General features: G+C 36.9%; 1 protein-coding gene across 1 annotated transcript in view; it reads left to right on the top strand.

Annotated features, from left to right (window-relative positions):
* The first annotated feature begins 2,193 nt into the window (after positions 1-2,193).
* lars2 (leucyl-tRNA synthetase 2, mitochondrial) overlaps positions 2,194-24,905 on the top strand; it is a 47,553-nt gene continuing 24,841 nt past the window's right edge. The window contains exons 1-7 of the mRNA XM_030158787.1: positions 2,194-2,340; positions 10,978-11,218; positions 13,909-14,040; positions 20,340-20,431; positions 20,526-20,586; positions 20,687-20,776; positions 21,046-21,189. Of these exons, the coding sequence (XP_030014647.1) occupies positions 10,985-11,218; positions 13,909-14,040; positions 20,340-20,431; positions 20,526-20,586; positions 20,687-20,776; positions 21,046-21,189 (753 nt within the window). The 5' untranslated portion in view covers positions 2,194-2,340; positions 10,978-10,984. The remainder of the gene's footprint in view (positions 2,341-10,977; positions 11,219-13,908; positions 14,041-20,339; positions 20,432-20,525; positions 20,587-20,686; positions 20,777-21,045; positions 21,190-24,905) is intronic.

The following is a 24,905-nucleotide window of genomic DNA, read 5'->3' as shown; positions in this document are numbered from 1 at the left end:
GGTCCTCAGTATTATTATTTTTCAGATAAGTATGATTTAAAGTAACTACTTTTTGAATTTCCACATAAGGTGTTGTTTTTATTAAAATAACATTTCATAAGAAAACATTATTGTAATCATTCAAAAGTTTTTGTTTCTGTAATAAAAAATTGGCATGATTCATATATATGAGCTATATTAATGAGTAAAGAGTGGAAATAAGTGAACTATAGTAACAACTGATGAGTAATATTAACTTAAACGACTTAAAAATACTAATAACTTTTTTTTTAATTAAAATTATCTATTGCAAAGAAAGAGCTTCAGTGACTCTTAAATATATTCAGCCTCTAATCTAAATCTAGAACAGTTATGACAAATATGTAATAATTTATGTTATTATAATTATTTTTATATTATTTAATATTTAGCTTATATTAAGTATTTTTCATTAACTTTTATAAATAAATTTTAATTATTATTTTACAGCTTTAACATTTGTGACTTTGTCAACAACCACTTAAACTGTAGTCATATTATTTATAGCGTAGAGCACATTATGTCATGTATATTATTTACAGTTTAAGTGACATTTACAGTGTATGTATGTATATTTCATTATACATCTTAAATCAAGTTTTTATCCAGTTCTTTTTTTCTCTTTGAAATTATGAGTAAAGTAAACCCTCATTCACAAAAAGACTGACTTTCCACAAACAATATTTTCCTGTTGAGTAAATACATCAGCTGTGACGACCAGATAAAACAGTTGTCAACAGGACCTGCAGTCCCTCATGAAACACAGTATCACTCAGTATCAGAGCCATTCATCAGGGAGGCTCGTCTGCGGACAGATCTTTGGCTGAGAAAGCAAAGAGAGTTAGTGTCTCAGCTGTGTCAAAAACCCATTTCCCTGTTTCATTCCTCCTCTTCAGCCACATCTTGTTGTGCCCTGGGCGGAGGTGCCCACTTAACTCTGATAAACGACAGGAGGACAGAGCAGAGCCCCAGGTTTAGATCACTGACGTCAGACTGAGGAACTCTCTCCATCTCTGGATAATGACATCCAGCCATTTCTCTCTTCCCTCACCAGCTCCGACTTTGTTCCTCCTTTTTGCAGTGACTGTGTGTGTGCATGCCAGAGTAGAGGTTAGTTCATGGAAAAGAGACTCTGATCAGACAGCACTCCTCCTCCTCCACTCTCCACTTGGTGATGATGAAGATGGGACAAAGACGAGGTGCTCACGCTGTCAGCAATCACCTTTCTCTGGTAGTTTTTTTAAGAAGTCATCAAAGAAATGAAGCTACTTGTAGTGTTATTGGCAAAAAAAAAAAGTGCGTTAGAAAATGAATACAATCATAATTTAGAGTCATCCTCGTTATGTGGGACAGTTGAGTAGGCTGACTTTGGTTATGTTAGTGAAATTGTTTTTATATCATTTAAACCAAGGTTTACCCAGCATTTATGAGTCTTAGGTGCAACATTGAAGCCAAATTTAATGTAAAATCAACACAGAGAGAATGAACATTAACTAAGTTGACCTCTACAGAACCAATGGAGCTGCAGTTTGTTGCCAGCGCAGTTGTGTTTTTAAGCTTTTTAGATGTTTTCAATGTGCTTCCAGTTTTTGTACACATGTTCAATGATAAAAATGTCAAAGTAATGCCAATTTACATATTTCTGCAAAATGTTCTGGGCAGAAATCTTTCTCAAACGTGGGAAAGATATACAACCAAAACAGCAGCTAAATCTTCTGAAAAACAAACATAAATGAAAAGAAAGAAAAAGACAAACTTTCAAATGAACAAAATGCACTTTTAAAGACTCTTATTTTGGGCTAAACAAAAATGACATATAGGCAATTTTCAGAGCCCTTTTAAGGAACATGTAACAGAATTTCATTATATTTAGTTGTTTTTAGCAGCTGTTACTTAAAGGAGAATGAGTGCCATGCGGTTATACTGAACCCCTTTTGAAGAAGAGAAGAAGCGGAATAGAGTTTATCATCTTTTTCTTTTCTTTTCTTTTTTTTTTTTTTCACACTTTATTTACAAAATACTGTATACACATATACCAGAACATGGCATGGAGAACAAAAAAAAAAAACATAATGCTCGAGGTGAGGCAGGAGGGAGTTTATCATCTTTAAAACCTGTGTGTCTTTGTCAACGTCAGACGTTTCCATAAAGCTTATTGAAAAACAAGATGGCGGCGCGCATGGAGAAGTCGTGATCTATGAAAACCGGTCGTTTACAGTTGTTTTATACGTTGGATATGACATTTATTACATGAATCACTGCTTTTTTGTCATTAAGGCCGTAACGCGGATATAAAAACCTGACGGACTTGGAATTATAGCGGTAAGTGTCTTCAAAACGAGGACTTTTACATCCTCGGATTCATCCTGTAGAAAAAGACGTAATCCTAACATTAGACTGTTTTAAATAAATCAGACATGACAGCAGACAGTCATTGACAACAGTGGCACTGTAAATGGACTTGAAGTTTTATTTGTTTGAAAAAAGGAAACATTTTAGGATAAAGTCTTTCTTTTTCAAAGCAAACTCCACTTCCCATATTCTCAGGTTCACTTAAATTAGCCATGTCTTCTTTTGTTTATCTGCTATTACTTTGCTCTTCTTGTATGGGACTCACTTATTTCAGTCCATACATGTCAGAAAACCTTGGGATTTTCCACATTAGCCTCATCCAAGGTGGTTTTATGGTTTTATTCCATAGACACTTACAGCTGCAACTTGTATTCCTTCTCTAAATAATCACTAAAATATGTAAGCAGCTGCCAGTTTTTCAGTTTAGTGTCATGAAGGATAAATCAAATGCTTAATAATAGTTTTTTATTGAAAAAAATATGCTTTCCCAATTATGCCTATTATATTGTAATGTTTATCAGTTGTTAATGAGGCGGCTAAACTTTTATGAAGTTTCACATATAATATAATTTAACTAATCAGGCATTTGAGGGTGGACATTTTAACTTATTGCAGTAGAATTGCATGTAATGATTGTTTTTATCATTTTTTCCACTTTTTGATCATTTTGATTGTTTGGTATTGATTTCTCTTTCTTTTAACAATTAAAAGCTCATAGATAATTAATGTGAAAACTATTGTATCATCACATATAAGAAACTGCCACCTGAAAAATGACTAAACCCATTAGTTGACAATCAAAATAGTTCTGTCAGTTTTTGACAGGTCAGTTAATGGAGTAATAGTTGTAACTACATGTCAATTACCAAAACATAAGTCTGCTAAGTGTCTGATGCCGTGTTTCAGCCTTTTCTGTCTAAACATAGCCTTCTTCTCATTTGTCTGCTTGCACAGCAGCGCCAGCATGTTGTTTGCAGAAGTTTTCAGTCACTCTTTAGCGGATATACCCAAGTGGATAAGCCCAGTCACCATAGAAACATTTTCTCAGTCTCTCGCCTCAGCCCACACACTCCCAACACCAGAGATGCACACAACCTTGAGTGCTCGGCTCTCCCAACCTCAGCCTGAGGGAGGAGTGTTGGCTGCTGTGATGCTGTGGTTAAACTCGGGAGAATTTACTGAAAAACACATTCCCACAAGCAGGTGGGTGGCAGAGATGAGAGGAGATGAGAGCGGAGATTATGAATTGTTGGTTTTACACACACTTATCTAAAAACATCAGTTATCCCAACCTGACCAGTCCAACCTGACCAGAAATAGTTGAAGTTTCTTACATTTGAACAGAACTACAATGATTCATTATAAGTAGAACCAAAAGTCTTATTGTGGCAATATCTTTCATATAAGTAGGTGACAATATATCATACAATAGGCAAAAGTGTTAGGCCACCTTTAGCTTAGTTGTTTTTGCTGGGTTGAAATGACCATACCATATTTACGTCTCATTTTCTTTTCTGCAGATACAACAGGAAAATACAGGAAATATGTGCACAGCCATAAGACAAACAAAAAATGAACTTAGCCTAAATGGGTTCTAAAAGGTTAAAGGCATTATTTAATGTGATCCCTGACCCCATGCCAAGAAGCAGAGCAAACAATTGGAAATGTCTGACATGTTGAATGAAACCTGGTATAAAACATCAGAAAAGTAATGCAATGAATCTCATAGTGTCTGAAAAAAGGGGTTCAAGGGTTGTTTAGTGCAAAGGGAGGCCACATTAAATACTACCACTTTGGTTTATAGAAGTTGTTTTTCCACTGATGGGTCAGATCAAGCAGTAACACATGGACACATTTTGTGTTCCACAGTCTCTGTCATGTAAGCAGAGTAACTTATATGCATGTGTTATACATATTTGAATAGGTATTTATAAGCACTTTAACATTTTGTAAACCAAAATTTGGAGAGATAAATTTTTTAGGTGAAAAATGTCAAATGACTGTTCAGTAACACGTAGACTTGAAACGGACATCAATTTTTTTAAGCTTTACGCAAACATTCAAAACATGCAGTTCTCAACAGAAATTGATATCAAGTAGGATGAAACCTTTTAGATATTATGTTCAACTATGCTGAAAATAAGTTTTGGAGTAAAATATTGAAAAGTCTCTGTTTTATTGAAATGAGAATGTGGTAACACGTGGACAGGCTGCCATAGTAGCACAGAGACAACTCTTTACCATTGTATGCATCACCCAAAATATTGAATTATTTTTTAAAACAACAAGCCAGATTTAATCCCAATGCTTTTTTTTAAATGTATTTAACACTAATACAGTGTTATTTACAGCTTGTGCTGGTCCATACTGATAAAGGTAAATTACAAAGAATCATTTCTCGGTAACAATTCACAGATAGTCTTTTTAGATGTAACAGATTGAATAAATGTTCGTATTATTTAGATTTGATTTTTAGCGTCATATTCAAGCTGTATTTTTATGTCTGAGGCATGGCTATGGTGTAAAAAGTACAGTCGATTAAATCTGTTGTAACTTTTTTTCTACAAGTGGTAATTTAAAAAGGATAACATTTCCATACTAGAAGCACTCGGAGAGCGCAGACCTCCGCCAAGGCTGATCAGTGGCCCCCCCCGTTGGCCCCCCCACCCCCGATCACCACCAAAATTTAATCATTTCTTCCTTATCCCATTTCCAACAAACCCTGAAAATTTCATCAAAATCTGTCCATAACTTTTTGAGTTATGTTGCACACTAACTGACAGACAAACAGACAGACAAACCCTGGCAAAAACATAACCTCCTTGGCAGAGGTAAAAATAGAACTCTTTAGCTACAAAATGAGCCCACTTGATAAATGATGTGTGCAAATGTACTTTTTCATGTTGATGTTCACTTTCGCTTGATCGGACCCTGAAGCTTTTGTTTTTTTTCTACTGTACATACTTCCCATATATCCAGATTGTATCTTAATGCAGAGACTGAGAAATGCATATGTGTGGTAATTATAGCGTTATTAAACCAAGGCCGAAGGCTTTTGCACAATACTGTATGTCAAATCCGTATTTTAATCATAGCTTAAAGGCTGATTTTTGCTCCTGAGTGAAGGTTAAAAAAACAAAACAGTTATTTGTGGCGCTAAACTATTCCACGAGGTCAGAACATGACAAACACTTGGCAAATGTTTTCAGGTACTTGCCAAGCTGACATTGTAAATAAACACTGATCTTAATACTTTGCTTGGTAAAATACAGGTTGAGATAAAAATAAGAACATTTCAGAAGGAAAAATTTTTTAAACATTTACAGTACATGCTAAAATGTTTTAACATTAAAATATGCCTGAGTATTTTTTAAGTAAAATGAAAAAAACAAAACAAAACATTGAAGCACTTTGACAATGTGAACAAAATGAAAGACAAGATATTTTATTGCCCATTCCCTGCAACGATTTATTGGTTAATTCATTATTTGTCATCTGGTTGTTTGCTTGTTGTCCAAAATAAAGGATACTTAGACATTTTCTGGCATTTTATAGAACAAAATAAGTAATTGATTAATTGACACAATAGTCTACAGATTTACTGACTTAGTTTGAGCTTTACTTTTGACTACTGCAGTATAAAACTCCTCTTATTTATGCTAATTTATCTCATGTCTTTCCTTCCATCCCTGTTCTCGTCTTTGCTTTGGGCTGCTCTGTTCTAATATTGTATCTCATCGTCACAGAATACCAGATGACCTTTTCATTGAATTCTTCACGCTTGAGGTCATCGGACAGAATTTTTATTTACCTCAGTTATATTTTTATCTGAGCTTAGTGTCATGATCACTTTTTCCATTCAGCAGCCATAAAGGTCTCGCTGTCTGCAGTCCAGATGCGTCACTGCTGTGAAAATACTCTCCTGACAAGTCGGGTCAGCAGCAGTTGTCCTCTGCTGCCAAGAAAGCAGAAACCGTGCCGTATAGACGTTTCGGGTTACCTTGGAAACTGTGTTTTTGTACATGTTTGTGTGTTTTGTGTAGATGGCAAATTTAGGTCAAGTAGTTTTCCTTACTTGGAGTTTATTGTCTGACCTACATTTAACCAGAAGGATGTCTTTACATCCTCAAATGAAGTACATGAATTCTGTGGCTACATGTTACTAATGAATTCATTCTGTTGATTAATTGATTAGGTTATGATGTATAAAATGACAAAAATATATCAATTAATAGTATAGACAGTATGTCATCCTTAAATTTATTTATTTTTTGATCAATTTGTGAGAGGCTAATGAGACCGTGTGTTCACATACAGTATGGAGAAAACCTTTTTTAGCCAACAACTAACATAATATACTAATCTGTGTTAAATGAAGACAGTGGGAGTCTCAGGTGGATCACTCTACAGCCAAAACATTTTAGATTTTATTTTTGAATCTTGTTTATTTATGCTAAATAAGTAACATTTGCAGTTTAATATCTTTAAACAATAGTGCAAAAGTAGTATATTCCTAATTAAAAAGTACTCATTTGTGGATACTGGGATTAAAATCATTGCAGACGGGTAGAAATTAAACCGTGCAGAAAACCTGTGTGTGTTGCGGAGAACAAGGCTGTTCTTGTGAATGTTGTGTGCAGTTTTGCATGTAAAGTGTCTTTTGCCACCAAACACAACACACAACACACACACACAACATTTTGTGCATCATTTCACACAGGACTATAAGCCTAGCACACAAAAGGATGGCTCTGGTGTTGCTTACTGTTTCCATTTTGTTCAGATCCTATACACTGTTGACTCACATTTATTTCAACTACTTCATGTTCTAAGACAATACTTTTTTACAAATACTTATTAAGTCCTACCCATCCAAAATTTTCTGGAGAAATTAAAAATACCAACTAGGGATGTGCATAAATAACAGTTGACTCATTTTTATTTAGGGTTGCAATGGGAGGATATTTATTCTCTTTTTTATAGAGGTGTGGAAGTAATATTTATTCCACTCTTTCTGCTTCAGTGCTGCATATGTAAAATTTAGTCTAGAACATTAATAGTGTTTTAGAAAATTGTGGTTCACGTACTCCTTGGTTAGACTTTTTTTTTTGTTTGTTCACATTAACAATGAGACCCATCCCCATTGAAGTTAAAGCTCAGGTCTTAGCAAGATGGAAGAAAGAAACTAGAAAATATACAAATTTATGATGCTGGAATTAAAGGATTCTAACTTTTTTTTCCCCTTTAAAAAATTACTCAAAACAGTTCATCAGTAATCTATATATTCAGCTGTGACTAATAGTTTATGAAAAGTGGATTATTGTAATAATCATTACAGTTCTAACGAGTGGTACCAGGCATAACAAACCCCGCCCCTCGCACATATTGTAGCTTATTTTGGCATTGATCCAGCTGATGTCATCATGTCTATGTGTGTGCTGATGTCAGCATATCCATTACTTCTATATATGTGCCAAGTTTGAAATAAATTGAAACAAAATTGATTTTTTTGAGACATTTGAAATTTCGCTCATTATATGTATATGGGTCGGAAAAAAGATTTTAAGAATTCCTAAAAAATTTAAACGTCGACCCACTTTTCCCAATGTGTAATCAGATTTTTTCTTGGTCACCGGCAACCTATAAACACAGTTTGGTATGAATTCAACCAATAGTTTTGCTGCTAGAGTGTTAACAATCAAAGAAACAAACCAACCGAACCAAAAACTATACCCCTTGCCTCCCCTTCGGGGGGTGGGGTAATGAAGGCTAATTGTTAGATGTTAACTGATTACAGTGCATTAAATGTTAATCACTGTTCTGTTATTAAAATGTCCTCCTTTCTACACATCTGCCACTCTACTATATGTCCAAAGAGAGTTACAAAACACACTGTAAGCTTTGTGTCCATCCACGTGTGAATGTCCTATAATGTATATAAAGAGCTTTACAGGAGCACTGTACCTCGAAGCAAAGAAACCACACAATAATTACAAGTCAACTGATTGAAAATGTTATTCTCACATTTGAGCAGGCAGTTTAATAAGAACAGACTGCACGGCAGCGCTTAATCACATCACACTGAATAAAACTCTTATGTCACAGAAATCATGCTGTTGTGTGAATGACGAGGTGCAGGAGGCAACGACTGTGAAACAGCAGTTATTAAAAACATCACACCAAGGAGAGCTGTCAGTCACTCAGTTCAGTTGTCATAGAGATTGAAAATGATCATCGTCATATGGTGATGCCTTGCTGACTTAACATGTGACTGGATTTCATGTTACTGTATAGCATTAAGTGAATTTGGAAATTCTGTTTCTGCAAGGAAACTATAAACTATCCTCAGTGGCTCAGATGTTTGCTTAATCGCAAAGAAACAAGCTCAGTGTTTAGTTTACAAGGGGATCAATGTTACATGTTTGCTTGTTTTTTTACTTTCAAATGGAATTAAGTTAATAATAGGTAAACACTGTGCTGCAATGGACATTTACATGATCATAAGTTATAATGATCATGTAAAACAACATTACAAACATACTTGAAACTAAAACTATGATCCACTTGATGTTCATCATCACCCTCTTAGCACAGCAGAAGACTTCTCTCGCAAATGTGTTACACGTTTTTCACCCTTTCTCAACAGTGAACACAGACTCACAGACTATTAGATCAACTGTGTTAAGAAAACATCTTTCCAAAGTTGATAGAAATGACAAATGCACCGGCATGAAACTCCTTTGCACAACTCTTCAATTATCCATCAATCCTTATTATTTATAAACGCTGCCACCATTTGCAAACAAAGAAATCAAAGGCAAGTATAGAAGCAAGAACAGGAGCGGCCAAAAAATGCATGTTTCTGAATATTTGTGTTTGGGTGAAAAATATTAATGAATGAAAAAACTTTCCTAGAATATCTTTTTCATAATATTTCAATTGAGAATCTCAAAATAGTGTAAAAGCTGTAAATATAGGATGCAGCAAGCTTTGCTTTCTTTGACTGTCCTCTGAGAAAATATACAATTCATGCCATGATATACCCGCTCAGTGCCGACATGGAGCATAAACTGAGACTGAGCTGCTTCACATTGTTAGCTGTACTGTGAGTTTTATTGTCCTTGTGTAAGGCTTTGTTGCTTGATTGAAACATTTGCCTTTGTTGAATGTTTCTATGGCTACACAAATAATCAAATCACAGTCATAATCACAAACAGATGTAATTTACAGGCCTAGATTTAGGAGGATTTTTGTTAATCTTATAGTTAAAATGGAAAAAATAAACAGTCTCTTTCATATGGTGATATTTCGTATTTAGTGGCAGTGAGCAGAGAGTGGTAATGTGTAAAACATGCAAAATGAAAGTCACTTTTTTAATAATTTTTTTGCTTAAACTTGTATGTTTAGGGTTAGTATTAGGCAGCAAGTGAACATTTAGCCCTCAGAGCTAATGTGTTTGAAGTCCATTTTGTGGGGATGTCTTACCCAGCTGTCATCGTTACAATATGGGCCTTGTTAAAGTCACTCCTTACGTTCCTTATGTTGCTCATTTTGCTGCTTCCAACACATCAGCTTCAAGGACTGAATGTTTACTTGTTACCTGATATAGCCAACCCAGTGAAAGGCACCATTGTAATGAAATAATCAATGTTATTACCACTTCTCCTGTCAGTGAACATAATGCTATGGATGGTGTGTGCATGTATTGAACTGATGTAGATTCAAAGATAATCGAATGGGGCTGATGGGCTGTACAGTGAATATGTTTTTGTTTATGTGGCACAAAAGGAGATACAACAAAAAATATATATATACATGTATATACAGTATATAGTATAATAATTATATTGTTTGCGTTGTTTTTGGTTTGTTTTGTTTGTTTGTTAACACTATAGCAGCAAAACTATTGGCTGAATTCATACCAAACTGACTTTATAGATTGCCAATGACCCAGAATAGATGTGATTATATTTTGGGAAAAGTAGGTCAAAGTTAAATTTTTTTATGAATTTTAAAAAAAATTTATAGAAAAAATTCATTAGAATCCCCCCCCCCATTTACTTATAATTTAATAACTTTAATTTAATTTACTTATAATGACCGAAATTTGTCTATGCTGTCTGTGCGTGTGCTTATGTCAACATAGACATAGACATGATGACATCCGCTAGATCGAGGCCAAAATAAGATACAACACTTGCGAGGGGTGTGGTTTGTTGTGCCTGGCACCACTTGTTATAATAATAATATTGATACTGGCTAAAAATGTTGCCGAGTATCGTTATGAGTATCTATGCATGATAGCAACCAAGAAGATACAAATAGTAATCACAATATTTTTCACAGTAATCACAAGTTTATCATGAAATCATGCAGCTTTAGTTTTGACTTTTGCAAAACTTTCAGGATACATCTGTGTATGAACTGTTTTGAAACATCTTAACAGACAGATCTATTCAAGCTAGTGTCAAAAACTTAGAAAATAAAAATAAATAAATCACATATTTTCCAGTATATGCAAGGCCCCAGTGTTGAAGTATTTGATTTCATTGAATATTTCAGAATCACTTTGTTTTACCTGTTGTATCTGCCTCTGTTGTGTGTCAGGTGAACCATGCAGGCATCAGTGAGGAGGCTGGTTCTGTATCCTTTGGGTGCAGCCCGGCTTGGCCCCGTTACAGATCTTCTCCTGAGGCCTTCACCTCACCTCCTGTCTCCACGAAGCCGCACCCTGTTCAGCGAGACCGGCATATGGGACAAAGACTACCGAACAGAGACCCGGCGCCGAGTGGAGGAATGGTGGCACCCACGGATCATGGCTCAGTGGCAGAAGGACTCACCAGAGGAGGTAAAAGGACTTTGGTGTCTTTGGCAGACTTTTCCAACTTGAGGAAATCTTGATGATGACATGGAAGGGAAAAACTCTTGTTTTTGGATGTTTTAGAAATTAATAATTTTTTTTAATGAACACATGGGTGAGGTCGGAGAAATTTGTTTTGGCTCTGCAGTGTCAACATAAACAGATATAAACCTCACATTAGGCAGCAGAAATCCTTCCCAGATGCTACCAGAGCTTTGACTTTCATGAGTTTTGGAGTTTTATTTGAGCTTTTAAGTTTGTTTTTTGATTCTAATTTAGTTTTTTACAAACTACAGTTTCAGAAAAGTTTATATATTTTATAAAATGCATAAAATACTCAAGTTTGTCATTAATTTCTTAATTCATTTGAGCTTTTATTTTAAATGACAAAAATATTTTAAGTGCTTTTACTGATAAATGTAATTTTACTTTGTAAAATTTGAACAATTTAATGTCTGTAAAACACTCAAATAGGTTAAACAGAGACTAAATCAGAGATTAATCAGTAATAGGTAAAGGAGGGGTCGTGATTGGACACAAAAGAAGCATCAGCCAAAGGCTTAGTCTCTGAAAAGATGGGTCATGGCTCAACTCTTTATGACAAACTTCATGAGTGAATTGTCAGACGGTTTCTTCAGATTGTTCACCATAGGCAGCACATTACATTGTGAAGAGATTCAGGGAACCAGGGATAATCTGGGTTACGTAAACCATCATTGAATGTGCTTGACCTTCAACCCTCAGGCAGCATTACATGAGAAATTGTCACATCGCCAATTGTTGTCACTTCATACTTTACACTGGTGCATCCAGACATTTTATTAATTCATTTATCAGGGACAGTGCAGTGAAACATAGTGGACATATAGAACATCTGATGATCTGTACATACAGCATTTAGCAATTAGCTAATCTGCAACTCCCATCCCATTATACATTTTAGACCATGCAACATGACATAAGGAGAACCCCGTATGCATTCTACTAAATAAGAATAAGTTCTCCAGACTCAAGTTCATCACAGATGGAGCAAAAATGACTGGAAACATATTGTAGTCATATGACCCCATGTTTCAGCATATGTTCGAGAAAAATGGTTCAAAAAGATGAAAAAGACCATCCAGATGGATATCCGTTAAAGGTGCAAAAGTAGCATCTGAGATGGTCTGGGGGTGCATTAGTATCCACATGACTTATCTTCAAATCAATGTGAAGACTTCTGCAGTTTTTGAAAGACAAATGCTGCCATGAAGTTGTGGAAAGTCTGTGTTTATTTCATTATGATCATGCCAGGCTTTATTCTGTAGGACTTCCAAAAGCATGGCTTTGAAGGCACCAAGTCCTGCCTGTAGTCCACATCTATCTCCTACTGACTATGGGCATCATGAAGAGCAGAAACAGCCACCTCGAACCACTGAGCAACTGAAATCTTGTCAATAATTTTCAGGAAATGTTGATACTGGCACAAGGAACAAATGATTAAATTTTGGTGGTGATTGGGGGGGGGGCTGATTTGCCTTGGCGGAGGTCTGCACTCTCCAAGTGCTTTTCTAGTTTGAACATGTTATTGGCGTCAAAATCTAAATTTGTTAATGTTTACAAAAATAAGTTGATTAATTCCCATACTTTTTTCAAACAAAAAGATTTCCAAAGGATTTAAATTTGTAGTTTTTACCGTACTTTAGAAAATTTACCAACTATTCAGGAAATTCTGAAAAAGGTGACATGACAGAACTAGTTATAAGCGATGAACTAATTGCTCATCTCTTATTAAAAATGTCTGATTGGGCAAAGCTATTTCATTCTTATGTGTCATAAACTGTTAACACAGTGGGGAAGCGAAAACAAAACAGATATATATTATTATAATTTAGTTTGTATTCCATATTTCATTGTAGTATTTATTCAGTTTTCTTTTATCACTGATAGTTTTAGGTTTAATATTGTTAACTGTAATAATTAATAACTAATAACAGATGATATTTACAGGAGATTATGTGGAAGTATTGTCTGATTTGGTGAGACATGTTTCATCTAATAGGCAGCACATATAAATATGTTCAACGTATCGATTTGAGGCACCTTGGTTTTGTTTTTTGTTTTTTTTATTTTTTCAGATTAATTGATTAATGGGTCTCTAAATATGCATTCAAATGACTCTGTTAGCTCTTACTGGCAGTGGCCATTACAGCCTGGAGCTGCGGCTGATTATATAGTCTAATGGTCTGCTGGTGCGGCTGTCGGGGAGAGGCTGACATTGATTAAGTGCATTCATGATAGCCTTGGTCCTAATTAATTTATTGAAAAATTCATGACTCAAGTTTCCTGTAATCATACAGCATATAGCTGTGTGTAACTGCTACTTACTGTGTTGCCGTGGTAACTGTGTTGTCGCTGTAAACCATTCATAATCAGCACTGCCACAGTTCAGATCCTGACACTATAATCAGACGTGCTCAGTGTTGTACAGAGCTCTGTACGTGATGAGTTAATACTCCTGTCCCGACCCCATCAGCTTAATGCACTCTGTTTTACAGCAGACTCATTCAAAGGACAGAAAAATCATGAAAGACAAAATAGCTGCACTACACCTACACTAGGACTAAAAATCAAGCTCTGTGTACATATCTTCTCGTCCAAAAGTTTCACTGTGTTTTGATTGTCTGTTGATTTTTCAGGGTCAAAGCAAGAAGAAGTTTTATGTCCTCTCCATGTTTCCGTACCCATCGGGACGACTGCACATGGGCCACGTTCGAGTGTACACCATCAGTGATACCATCGGACACTTCCAGCGAATGAGAGGCCATCAGGTGGGTCTGCTTTTTATTCTACCCTCTTAATATAAAAAGTTAAGAGGTAAGCTTTTATGTAAACGTTGATGAACTGCTAATACTATCTTCACATTAGAGGATTACATTTTATATAAAGTACCAAAAAACAACGTTATTTTTGTGTGTAAACTTTATGGGGAAGCTTTTAAATTCAATTCAATTCAATTCAACTTTATTTGTATAGCCCAATATCACAACAAGGTTATCTCAAAGGGCTTTACAGAGTCAGTTAGAGTAAACAACAGTCAAATGAACAGCAAGAAAATGAGTAGTGTCCAGGGCATCCCCCGTCCTTAGACCCTCCTTCTCGGCAAGGAAAAACTCAAAACCCAGTGGGAAAAGGGAGAAACCTCGGGGAGAACCACAGTGAAGGAGAGATCCACTCCCATGGACGGACAGGCTATAGATGCACCAGGACTGATGGACGTCCATTTGCAGATGTAGTTCTAGTCTACAAGGATGCAGTAGGGTGGACACATGGGGGGTCCATCCCGCTGGATGAGACAGGCAGGGGCGAGGAGGCCCATCCACAGTGGTGAGGCCGAGGACGTCCATCCAGACAGGTGGGGGAGGGGGTCAGGACACAGGACAGGGCAGGACACAGATGGGTCACCGCAGATCCTGCCATCATTGGCTCCCAAGTGGTTACAACTGAAAAAGTAGCCACTCCCCCGGAGGGGAGTGGGGAAAGGGGACATCGGGTGAATAGCACTGCACAAACTAAGTTGGCTAAATATTAAAAATATAAGTGCAGACCAGAATGGTACGTAGAACCAGAAACAGGAGATAGGACTCAGTGCCTGTACTTCCCCCAGCATTCTTGCTCCTAGGGCAGCTTAGACTGAACTGTGGGTTTAGTCTGGTTTGAACTAGCTTAAACAGACATATTTAAGTTTTATTATATTTTCTAAGTGAATATTTGTCTAAAGCTATAGTAAAAACCGGTTTACGAGAATAACATTAGTCATTTCTTCAGCTGGCGACATTCCCTTTAAGAAAACCCCAAAGCTAAATATGACTTAAAGCTTTTAAGTTTTCATTTATATTAAGGTTTTCTGTGTTATTTGTTATCTGTCCTTCACCACAAGTATTTTTTCCTGTGGCTGTCTCTGTCTTTCTACCTACATCATACTCTACAAAGGAACAGAGGAGCATATTGTGTTTTATTGCAGCAATTGAAGCGTCCGAGATAATAGCAATAATGGAAATAATAAAACTACCATTTGCAGCACTACTTTTCAATTATAAGACATGTTTACGTTATACTGGCAGCATTTAATTAGACATGACTATGGTGTACAGTATATGATTTGGAGACCTTTTAATGTCAATACAGTGCTTATTTCCTATCATCTCCTCTCTATAAAAGGTTTACACTCATACACTGCATTCGCTGTGCTATGAAACTGCTTAATTTTAGCACAGCCAGCTCATTAAAAGACTTACTCTTTTGTGTGTTATGGGTCAAAAGATCAGAACCGTTTCTTTTTGTGGTTTTACTGACTGAATATGTTTTAGAGCACAGATGTTTCTATTTACCGAAACATATTTATGACCTTTTGACCGGTTTAACCTTTTGGAACGGAAGACTAGCCTGAATGTTTGTCCTGCTGTTGTTGATAATTGCGGTAAGTAGGAGGTTTTAAAGCCTGCTGTGGTAATCCTTCCTGAAGGTCCTCGGGTTAAATCAGGTGTTAATGGGTACGTTCTGTGTCTTGGACTGCACTGTGTTATGTTATCGATGTTACTCTGTTTCAGATCAGAGCGTTAAATCGATATTCAGTGCTCTGTTGGTGTCCACTGTAGTGTAGCTTGTTCCTACAGTCACACAAACCTGTCGGGTTTAGTTGTTTGTTTAATCGTCTATCACTTCATCCCTCTCTGGCTTTACCCTTACGCACCGCTGCGCTCTATGTGTAACAAACCAATCCTCTCTGTTTTCTTTACATTTCCCAGTGGATCTTGCATTTTCATTTTGTGCATCTCACTCTAAAGAGAGAATCCCTTCCGCATCTGTCTGGTATCTCCCCGAACACTAACATGGTTTCACTCGGTTGGCGACTACTTCCTGCCCAGGAGTACACTTTTCTCCCAGCAGCTGTCACAAAGTAAACCTTGTTCCGTTGTAAGCACACATACTGTATTCACTTGTTAATTAAAGAAGGCACACTGTGGACTAGCACATGCTGTCTTTATTTTCTGGTTTTTAAGAAGCTTTTCATCTGTGACATTCTGCTTTTTTTTAAGCTGTTTTCTACTTGACCCAGTAGAAATTATACCATATCTGAAGATCATTCATTCATTCATTTGTTTTCTGAAGCACTTAGACCATGAGAGGGTTGTGGGTATTATCTGAACATGAACATGACATAATTGATTTCTTTATCAATGCTCTTGTAACTTGATATAGGCTCTTTTCTTCCTAATGGGCTGAAAACTAATATTTCCATCAGTTCTGTTATACTGTTTATTTGTATGTCTTGCCTAAATTATATATTTTACATCTCAATCTAAAATATTTCATCTTGTCTCCTAAGGTTGACAAATGAAGAATTCCTTTGAAACCCAGTCAAATTATTCATAATAATTCATCCAAGAAGAAATGGAAAAAACTTTACTAAACAACACTTCCCATACCTCATTTTCACTTTACTTATTCACACAACAAACAAAACCTGTGCTTAATGTTACTGTCTGCAATGGCATCCTTTGTCTTCTGTTTAAAATATAATTCATGTAAGGTTCCACACTGTATTTGTTCTTTATGTGACAGGAAGAATTTAATTTAGCCCACTCATTATCAGACCAGTTTTGCACCTGCACATCACAAAATAACCTCTTCTGAAAAATGAATAATGAGTATATTCAATTAAAATAATTTCAGCCCATGGTTGAGCATACAGTGTACAATTTAAATATATTTTTGCTTAGTCTCTCTCTGACATTTGGACAGGTCTATTCTGAAAAATTTGACATATGTGTAGCACTTGATGATGCAGAAATCTTGGACATCCTCAAAATCTGGAAAAAATAGTCATTTTAATAGTCACGTTTTTAGAATTTGATGTTACACCTTGTAAGTGTAACGTGTGCTCTGTTGAAGAATATTTTTCCTCCCTGCCTCTCATTCTGCAGTTGTCTGTCTTATATTGAATAAACTGAGTTCTGTCTAATTGCTGAAAATAGCAGGATTTACAAGCAGCCCTGTTTTCTTAGTTTTACATCCGATGAACACTACACTTATAGTTGAATTTAATTTTACTTGCTTGCTTAATAAAGAAAATAAAAGCAGCAACATACAATAAAAAGTGCAGCTTAGACAACCCCCCCATGAGGTTTATAGAATTATATCCCCCAAATAAGTATAAACAACGTAAAAAGGACTGAAATGTATTAGAGTATGTCAGTGGTTTTTCACTCGCACGACACCTATTAGCTCAAAGAAATTCTAAAAGTTTGTTTAGGATTAATTGGTGTGATGAGAAACATGACAAATGTCGGAGCTACTGTTTCTATCAAAGCATCCACAGATGAAGTGTGTGGGTGGACACTTGCATGCAGCAGTGTGACTCTACATTCACAAAATCATTTCTCCCAGCAGTCGTGTCCTTCTCCCCGTCAAAGTGAGGAGGCTGGTGTCACTGACTGATGGATATGTCTCACGCTAGTGCTGCCTTGCTCCACATTACAGCAGAAAGATCATAAGAAAGTCATAAAAAAGAGCCTCCACTGACTTCCACAGCCTCCTGTCACTCATGGACTCGGTGTCTGGATGCGGATCTGAAACTATTAGCAGGGAAATAGTCATTTGTCTCTGCCACTTTGTGTGAACATTGAGAATGGAGCTCACAAACGCAGCCTGTCCATCAACGCTGCTTTTTAATGGATTATATATGCATTGAATAAACACTGTAGAAGAAAACCCATGCTAATGAGGTGCATGTTTTTCCTTCTTTGTTACTCAAAACTGCCTATCGTCGGCTTGTGCCTCGTTGTATTCCTCTCGAGCAGTCACAGCGGTCTGCTTTCCCTGTGCTCTCCTAGACTAAAACCATCCAGCACTCAGCTTTACAAATGAGGCCCATGCAGTTACCAAGGATACGGAATCGTTTGAAACATCAGATCCGTTAGAGTCCGTACAATGATCCTCTCCAGTCCTCGACTCCTTGTCACTCTGCTTCCCCTCCTCTTTACTCATGCCTTCCACCCTGATGCTTTCATCTCATTTCTCTCTCAGTGAGCAGAAAAATGCAGCCAAAGAGCTAAACGGGAAACAGATAAGTGAAAGAGATGTCATCTTGAGTTGACAATGATTTATTTCAAGGAGACTGTCATGCTGGGGGAATGGGAGAAGGCAGGATGGAAGGCTGAATGTGGATTGGAGGTGCGTATGATTTGGTGTAAAACAACTTTACATCACTTCATTTAAAGTCGTCTCGTGTGTAACGGTCACATCTTCAAACTCTGCTCTGACCTCAACCCTGTTCACTTGCAATTGCACTAAAATGAACATCTGAAGATCTGTCTCCACACATCAACTACAATGTGTAATGGAGCTCAGATGTCAGTAGTGGGCCAATTGTTCTTCTAAAAAGGGTCATTGTGAAATGGCTGAACAATAACTAGACAAGTGGTGGAAATAATTTTTCTCAAAAAAAAAAAAAAAAAAAATTCTAATGGCACCAAAGACAGATAAAGTACTTGCTTGGAGCTGAACAGTGTGCAGACTATTTTCATTTTTTCCCCTTACCTCTATACTCTAATATTTAATCAGACCACCTTTAACTTTCACTCTTGTATGCAGTAAATCACTATCCATGTTGAGGTAAGCAAATTACTGCTGTCCATTGTTGTCATTTTGTCAGGCGAAATAATTTTGTTGACACAAAAAAAAATCTATAAATATCGAAGGATTAGGGTTATGATATAGGGCAGAAACTCCTCATTATATGATGGAGTTCAATGAAATATGTACCTTTATTACCCTGAAGGTGCTTTACAGTAGGTGGCAATTAAAACATTTCTTAAGTGTAAAAATGTATTATCAACAAAGTAAAAGAAGTCATTGTGCAGTGAATATGCACTATTATATTTTTAAAGTAATGTCATTTCTGCTTTAATATGTCTCATTTCCATATATTTTGGCCTCATAATGCTGCTGATCTCAGACCTGAACTGAAGTAACCCCATATCATAACACTGCCCCCAAAGCCTTGTACTCTAGGCCCTAGGCATGATGGGTAATCACTTCATCCACCTCTCTTCTCACCCTAATGCACACATCACTCTGGAACAGGGGTGATCTGGACTCATCAGACCACATGACCTTTTTCCATTGAAACACACTCCAGTCTTTTTGCTCTTTAGTAAACTGATGGTTGTTTAAGTAACGAGAAGCCACTCACTGTACAAGTTAGGGTTACAGAACATATTAATCACTGTAGTAATTATCCAAGGGAAGGCTCTTGCCTATTTCCAAGGTGGGGATTTTTTTTTCTTCTTTTAGGCTGTGTAGTTTGCATCAATGCTCAGAAATGTAACCTGAACCAGACTTTCCAAACAATGTTGTTCTGTCTTTAGTGATGAAAAGAGTGATTATTTTCATTTCTGGTTAGTTAGTCAATTATTTTCATATTTAATCAATTATTTGTATATAAAAGTGTTACAAATTGGTGAAAAATGTCGATCAGCTCACTCTGAGTGAACTCATTAACATTATTGAAATATAAGATAAACATTATTGAAACAGTATTAAAATTTATGAAGCTGAAATCAGAGAATTTTTTACTTATTTAACAAAAATCTAAAGCTGTGTACCAAAATAGTAGTAAAAGTCATGAATTGATTGTCTTTGCAGGTCTATATACTGTATTTCTTTGATTTTATGAAGTATATTAATATGTCTGTATTAATGGTTGTTTCCCTTATTTCACTCATGCATTTTTTCAGTATTTTTTACTGAATCACTGGAGTGTCCTTTCCAACAATCAACCAATTATCATGTGTTTTTCACTAAATTTCTCCCTGCCAATAAGTCTTTTTCCCAGTAGACATTTTGACTTGTCAATTGATGGGAGCTCACAGGTTGTGTGGACCTTCCTTTATTTTTTCATGGTTAATTTTTTTGGGATCCTGCACACCTCCTATTTTTGGATGTGCGTGTCGTTTACCGTTTTTCATGACTCGTCAATTGATATAATTAAAAATGGCTGATCTTCATGTTGATGTGTCACCTACTTAGGTGTCAAACCATTCAGCGCCTCTATTTGCATCCCCAGGTGCTGAATCCAATGGGTTGGGATGCTTTTGGGCTTCCGGCAGAGAATGCAGCCATTGAGAGAGGTCTGGACCCAGAGGAGTGGACTAAGAGGTATAAGAACCATTAAATATTTTAAGTTATTATCATTATCTCTTCTCTTATAAAGTAAGCCCTAGTGTTGTGGTTCTCTGTCTCTTTCCCTCAGAAATATAGAATCAATGCGAGAACAGCTGGACAGTCTAGGCCTCTGCTTTAATTGGGACCGGGTGAGTCCTGACCCCAGATTGAGGCAGCGTCTCCTCTGGTTTACTCACTTGTGCCTGTACATGACTCCACACACATGACTTTCTGGTTTTTTACCGACAGGAAGTGACCACTTGTCTTCCAGACTACTACAGGTGGACTCAGTATCTGTTTATTAAGCTGTTTGAGGCAGGACTGGCGTATCAGAAAGAGGTAAGAAAGGCCTTTGCACTTGCCCTGAAATATATATTAGAACACATTTAGGTTTGAGATTCATGACTCAGAAATGATTGAAGTAGTTTGGCTTGTACTATAACAGATAAATTAAGGAAATGAAAAGAAGTGGCATTGGTAGAAACCTTTTAATAATGTGTAGTGAAATGAGACGACCTTGAAATAAGCTTGTCAATGGACTAAGCTACTTCTTTGCTTTTTCATTTTAACTATGCATATGCTTCTGCTCATTTGTCTGTGTGGATTAGGCTGTAGTTAACTGGGACCCTGTGGACCAGACGGTGCTGGCTGATGAACAGGTCGATGAAAATGGTTGCTCCTGGAGGTCTGGTGCTCTAGTGGAGCAGAAACTGCTCACACAGTGGTTCATCAAGACCACAAACTATGGCAAGGTACGCTTCTTAGACACGTGTGTGTGAGTCTTTTATGTGTGTGATAAGCCTGAGTAGCTCACAAAACGCAGGGCAAAATGAGCAGAGCTGCGGACCTCTCTGATAGCAATCATAGCCAACACTTCAGTAGCAGTAGTAGCAGCTGCAGCCCTGCCTCTCTGCTTCTGCAATCAGACCCCTGGAGACCATCATTTGTAGCTTTCCCCAGCCACAGAGAGAGGATGGCAGGAGTAGTACTACAAGGTATCCAGGATTTTCTGATAAGAGTACTTCTCAGTTCAGAGGTGAACAGCCCTTTGGACACAAGTCCCAAAGAGTAGGGTAGATTTATGCATCTTAATATGGAAAACATGCACAGACACTCAAAGCACATTGTGATCCTTGTGCAGAAAATGTTTTGGATTTACTGTTTGTCATTGTGAAAAACACTAGTTTTGGAGTGGATAGAAGTTTGACTGAAGTCCATAAAAACTGAGAACATTTGGTTTAAATTGTAAGAATGCCATATGTGTTGTTTTGTCAAAAAAAAAAAACTGCCATCAGGCAACCTGCCACGAGTGGGACAAGCAGAGCAATTTTAGAGTTTCTGTGTAGATTTTCCAACCTAATTTAAAGGCATATTATGCAGGATTTTCTTAAAAAATGATAAATGGACTAATGGAAAATGAATCCCTATCAACACTTTTTACCTCTACCCTCAGCCTTTGTTATTTTATTTTACCTCCTTTGCTGTGTTTGGGAAGTGTCTGTTTATCAACCTTTAGTCAGTGCATCCTTCCAAACAGCAACAGTATCATGCAGTGTGTGCAGACAGGACTCTGTAGAAATGTATCATCTCCAGTAACATCACTGTCCTCTCTCTGCTCTGCTCTTGGTCTGTGTGTCTGTTTGAGTGACAGGGGAATGAGACACATAAACACAACATTCACTCCAAATACAGAAATGCATAACCTTCCTGCAGGGTTTGTGGAAAGATTTGGGAATTTATTTAATGGGGTCATATTTTGCTAAACCCACTTTTATTTGTCTTTGGTTACTTTATTTGTGTATTTGGGGACCCTAATAGTTCAAAAAGTTTGAATTTGAACCCTCCGGGTGCTGCAAAGCTATCTTTATATTCATTTTGGCAAAAATCGAGTGGATTTCTACAACCTGTTTTAATTCCTTCTTAATTTGTTAGGTTTTATAACTAGTTATGTCACACTTGCACATATAAGGTCAAGACGAACATTTCTCTGAGTACACCATAATTGTTTATCAGCAGCAGCATTTGTTGTCCATGCTGAAAATATGTCCAAACTTAGAGCCGATTACCTAAACTGTTCACAAGTGGCTGAACGGGACAGAGAAGCACAGTCAGCAACCTGGAGGGGGTGAGGTGTGAAGTGGCTCATTTGCATTTAAAGGGCCAGCCCTCAAAACGACCTTTCTGGTGTCATTACTCAGAAATAGGGTTGAAGATGGACCTGTGGAGTTGAATTAATGAAGAATTCAGACCCAAGCATAGCATTTACAGTTAATGTAGACCACAGGGAAATGTTTAAAAATGCATAATTCCATTTAAGAAAAAGCTAAATATCACTCCTTTAAAACATAGCTACTGTGAAATTATCATAAAAAAATATAATAATAATCTTTGTTCTTACTAATACAGCTTCTTCTCTTCAGTCACTCTACCTTGTGTCACCACTGCTGCTCGTACTCAGTGGAAACCGCTGATAGTGACCTCATCTGTCTGGATTTAATTGATCACTATAAGTGGATATTACTGTAACTGAACCTTAAGTAAATACCTTTTTACACACATGTATTGTTGTAATCATATGGAATACATCCAACTGTAACTCCAAATTAAAAGCAGTGCAGGTTTTTTCCACTGCAGTTCATAGTTATTTAAGTAATAAAGTATATGATCTTAGCAGAGCCTTAGGCTGATTGTAATGTAGCATTTTCACAAACACAGAAAACCTATGGAAACTCTTAAAGTGTCTTCTCCTAGGCTTACTGAAGACAAACCGACAAAGGCTGCATATTATGCCTTTAACTGCATGACATAAATGAATGAAACCCAGTCGCCAGAATAAAACATTGTCATTGTATGTCCCTGCAAACTCCAAATGCATAAAATGTCTCTCTGTCTTGTTTAAGTGGCTTTTAATGCCACAGCAACAGTAAAATCCTGTGTAGTATGCCTTTAAATAAAAAAAAATTAAATCCTCTGAGTGTATCCACAATGTCTATAACATAACAGTTCCTTAATATGTATTATAATATGAATTAAATTGTATAAAATGGGAAAGTGTACATTGGCCCTGTGCTTAAAATTGTTTATTAGTTACATGACCCGTTTTGTCATTTTTACTTCATGCACCGTCAGGACTCACCCCGTTTTAGCCGCAGTGCTAAAGTCGCCCATGCTCGTTCATGCCAGAGGTGTGAGCGGAGGTGGAAGCAGCCCACTGTGACAATGTGTTCCTGCATTTCTAATTTTCTGCAACAAATAGAGAAGTGGAAAGGAAGGAAGAGGAAGGTGTTAAGGAGAGAAGTGAGAAAGACAGATGGAGAGAAAGGAGGACAAAACAGAGCATGCCAAATGAAAGAGCTGTAATTGGGCTGTGATTTGTTGCCTGTGCTTTTCTTGCTCGCTTCTACACGTGTTCAACAACATTAGGTTCAGACAATATTTGTTCATCAGTCATCAGTTTAACTGTCTGGATTGATAGTGTACTGAAAGTGTTTGCTTATGAATCATGACCATATTGTTTCCTCCAGGACGCAGATGACTGCATATTATTACTAAGATGGATTTCTTTGATGTGGAGTACGCAGAATGTTTTCAATTTCATGGATAATCACACTTGTTGCACTCAGGCACACATGTCGCCTGATTATTACACTGCACTGACATCTAAATGATTCACAGCTCAGTGTGTTGTTCAGTTACTTAGATATCTGATTATTAATGTTCAGTATGAGTACATGAACTGCACGACACTGGAGGTAAACCTGTGACCTCGAGGCTCAAAAGAAAGAACACATCAACACTGTAACACATTTGTCAGAAGTGTACTTTATGTCTTCTCACAAAATCCTTGGTTATTGCTATACCATACTCTTTATCTCAATCTTTTCTTAGTTACCATGGAGACTCCTGTCCTTGCTGTACATCTTTCAGTTATTTCTGGTTCTGTTCCAAACTCTATTCTCTTGTCCAAGAAAGTAAGAACATTGACTGCCTCTCACTTTAAAGACATCATTAGTTTCCTGTCATTGCTTTCCTGTTTTTTTTTGGTTGCTGGTAGAATCCTTGTTTTGCTGTGTGTCCTCTCAGTCACACTGACACAGATAAGACTACACGTGGATTTATGCCTTATGTATGCAATATGAATCTTATTATATTTTCTGCCACTCTAGAGTAAATCCACACCTGACACAGTTAGCCATCATGACTATGCAGTGATGACTACAGCCGGTGTTTATGTTTGTATTGATGCTGTGATGAGGTATGGAATGCCGAGAGTCACTCTGAAGAGGATTGTGGGTAATAGATTGTGACAGAAAGAAAAGGAAATCGAGAGTTATAACATTTCTGGCCTCAGCCCAGCTGTGGCTTTTTAGCCTCAGCCTAGTTGATATGCATTGCTTCCTTTAATCATGCAGAATAACTGTGTGTGTGTGTGTGTGTGTGTGTGTGTGTGTGTGTGTGTGTGTATGTG

The sequence above is a fragment of the Sphaeramia orbicularis genome, chromosome 16 (assembly GCF_902148855.1).
Source record: "Sphaeramia orbicularis chromosome 16, fSphaOr1.1, whole genome shotgun sequence".
Lineage (NCBI taxonomy): Eukaryota > Metazoa > Chordata > Actinopteri > Kurtiformes > Apogonidae > Sphaeramia > Sphaeramia orbicularis.
Note: the sequence above shows the minus strand (reverse complement) of the source record. Positions and strands in the feature narration are given on the sequence as shown.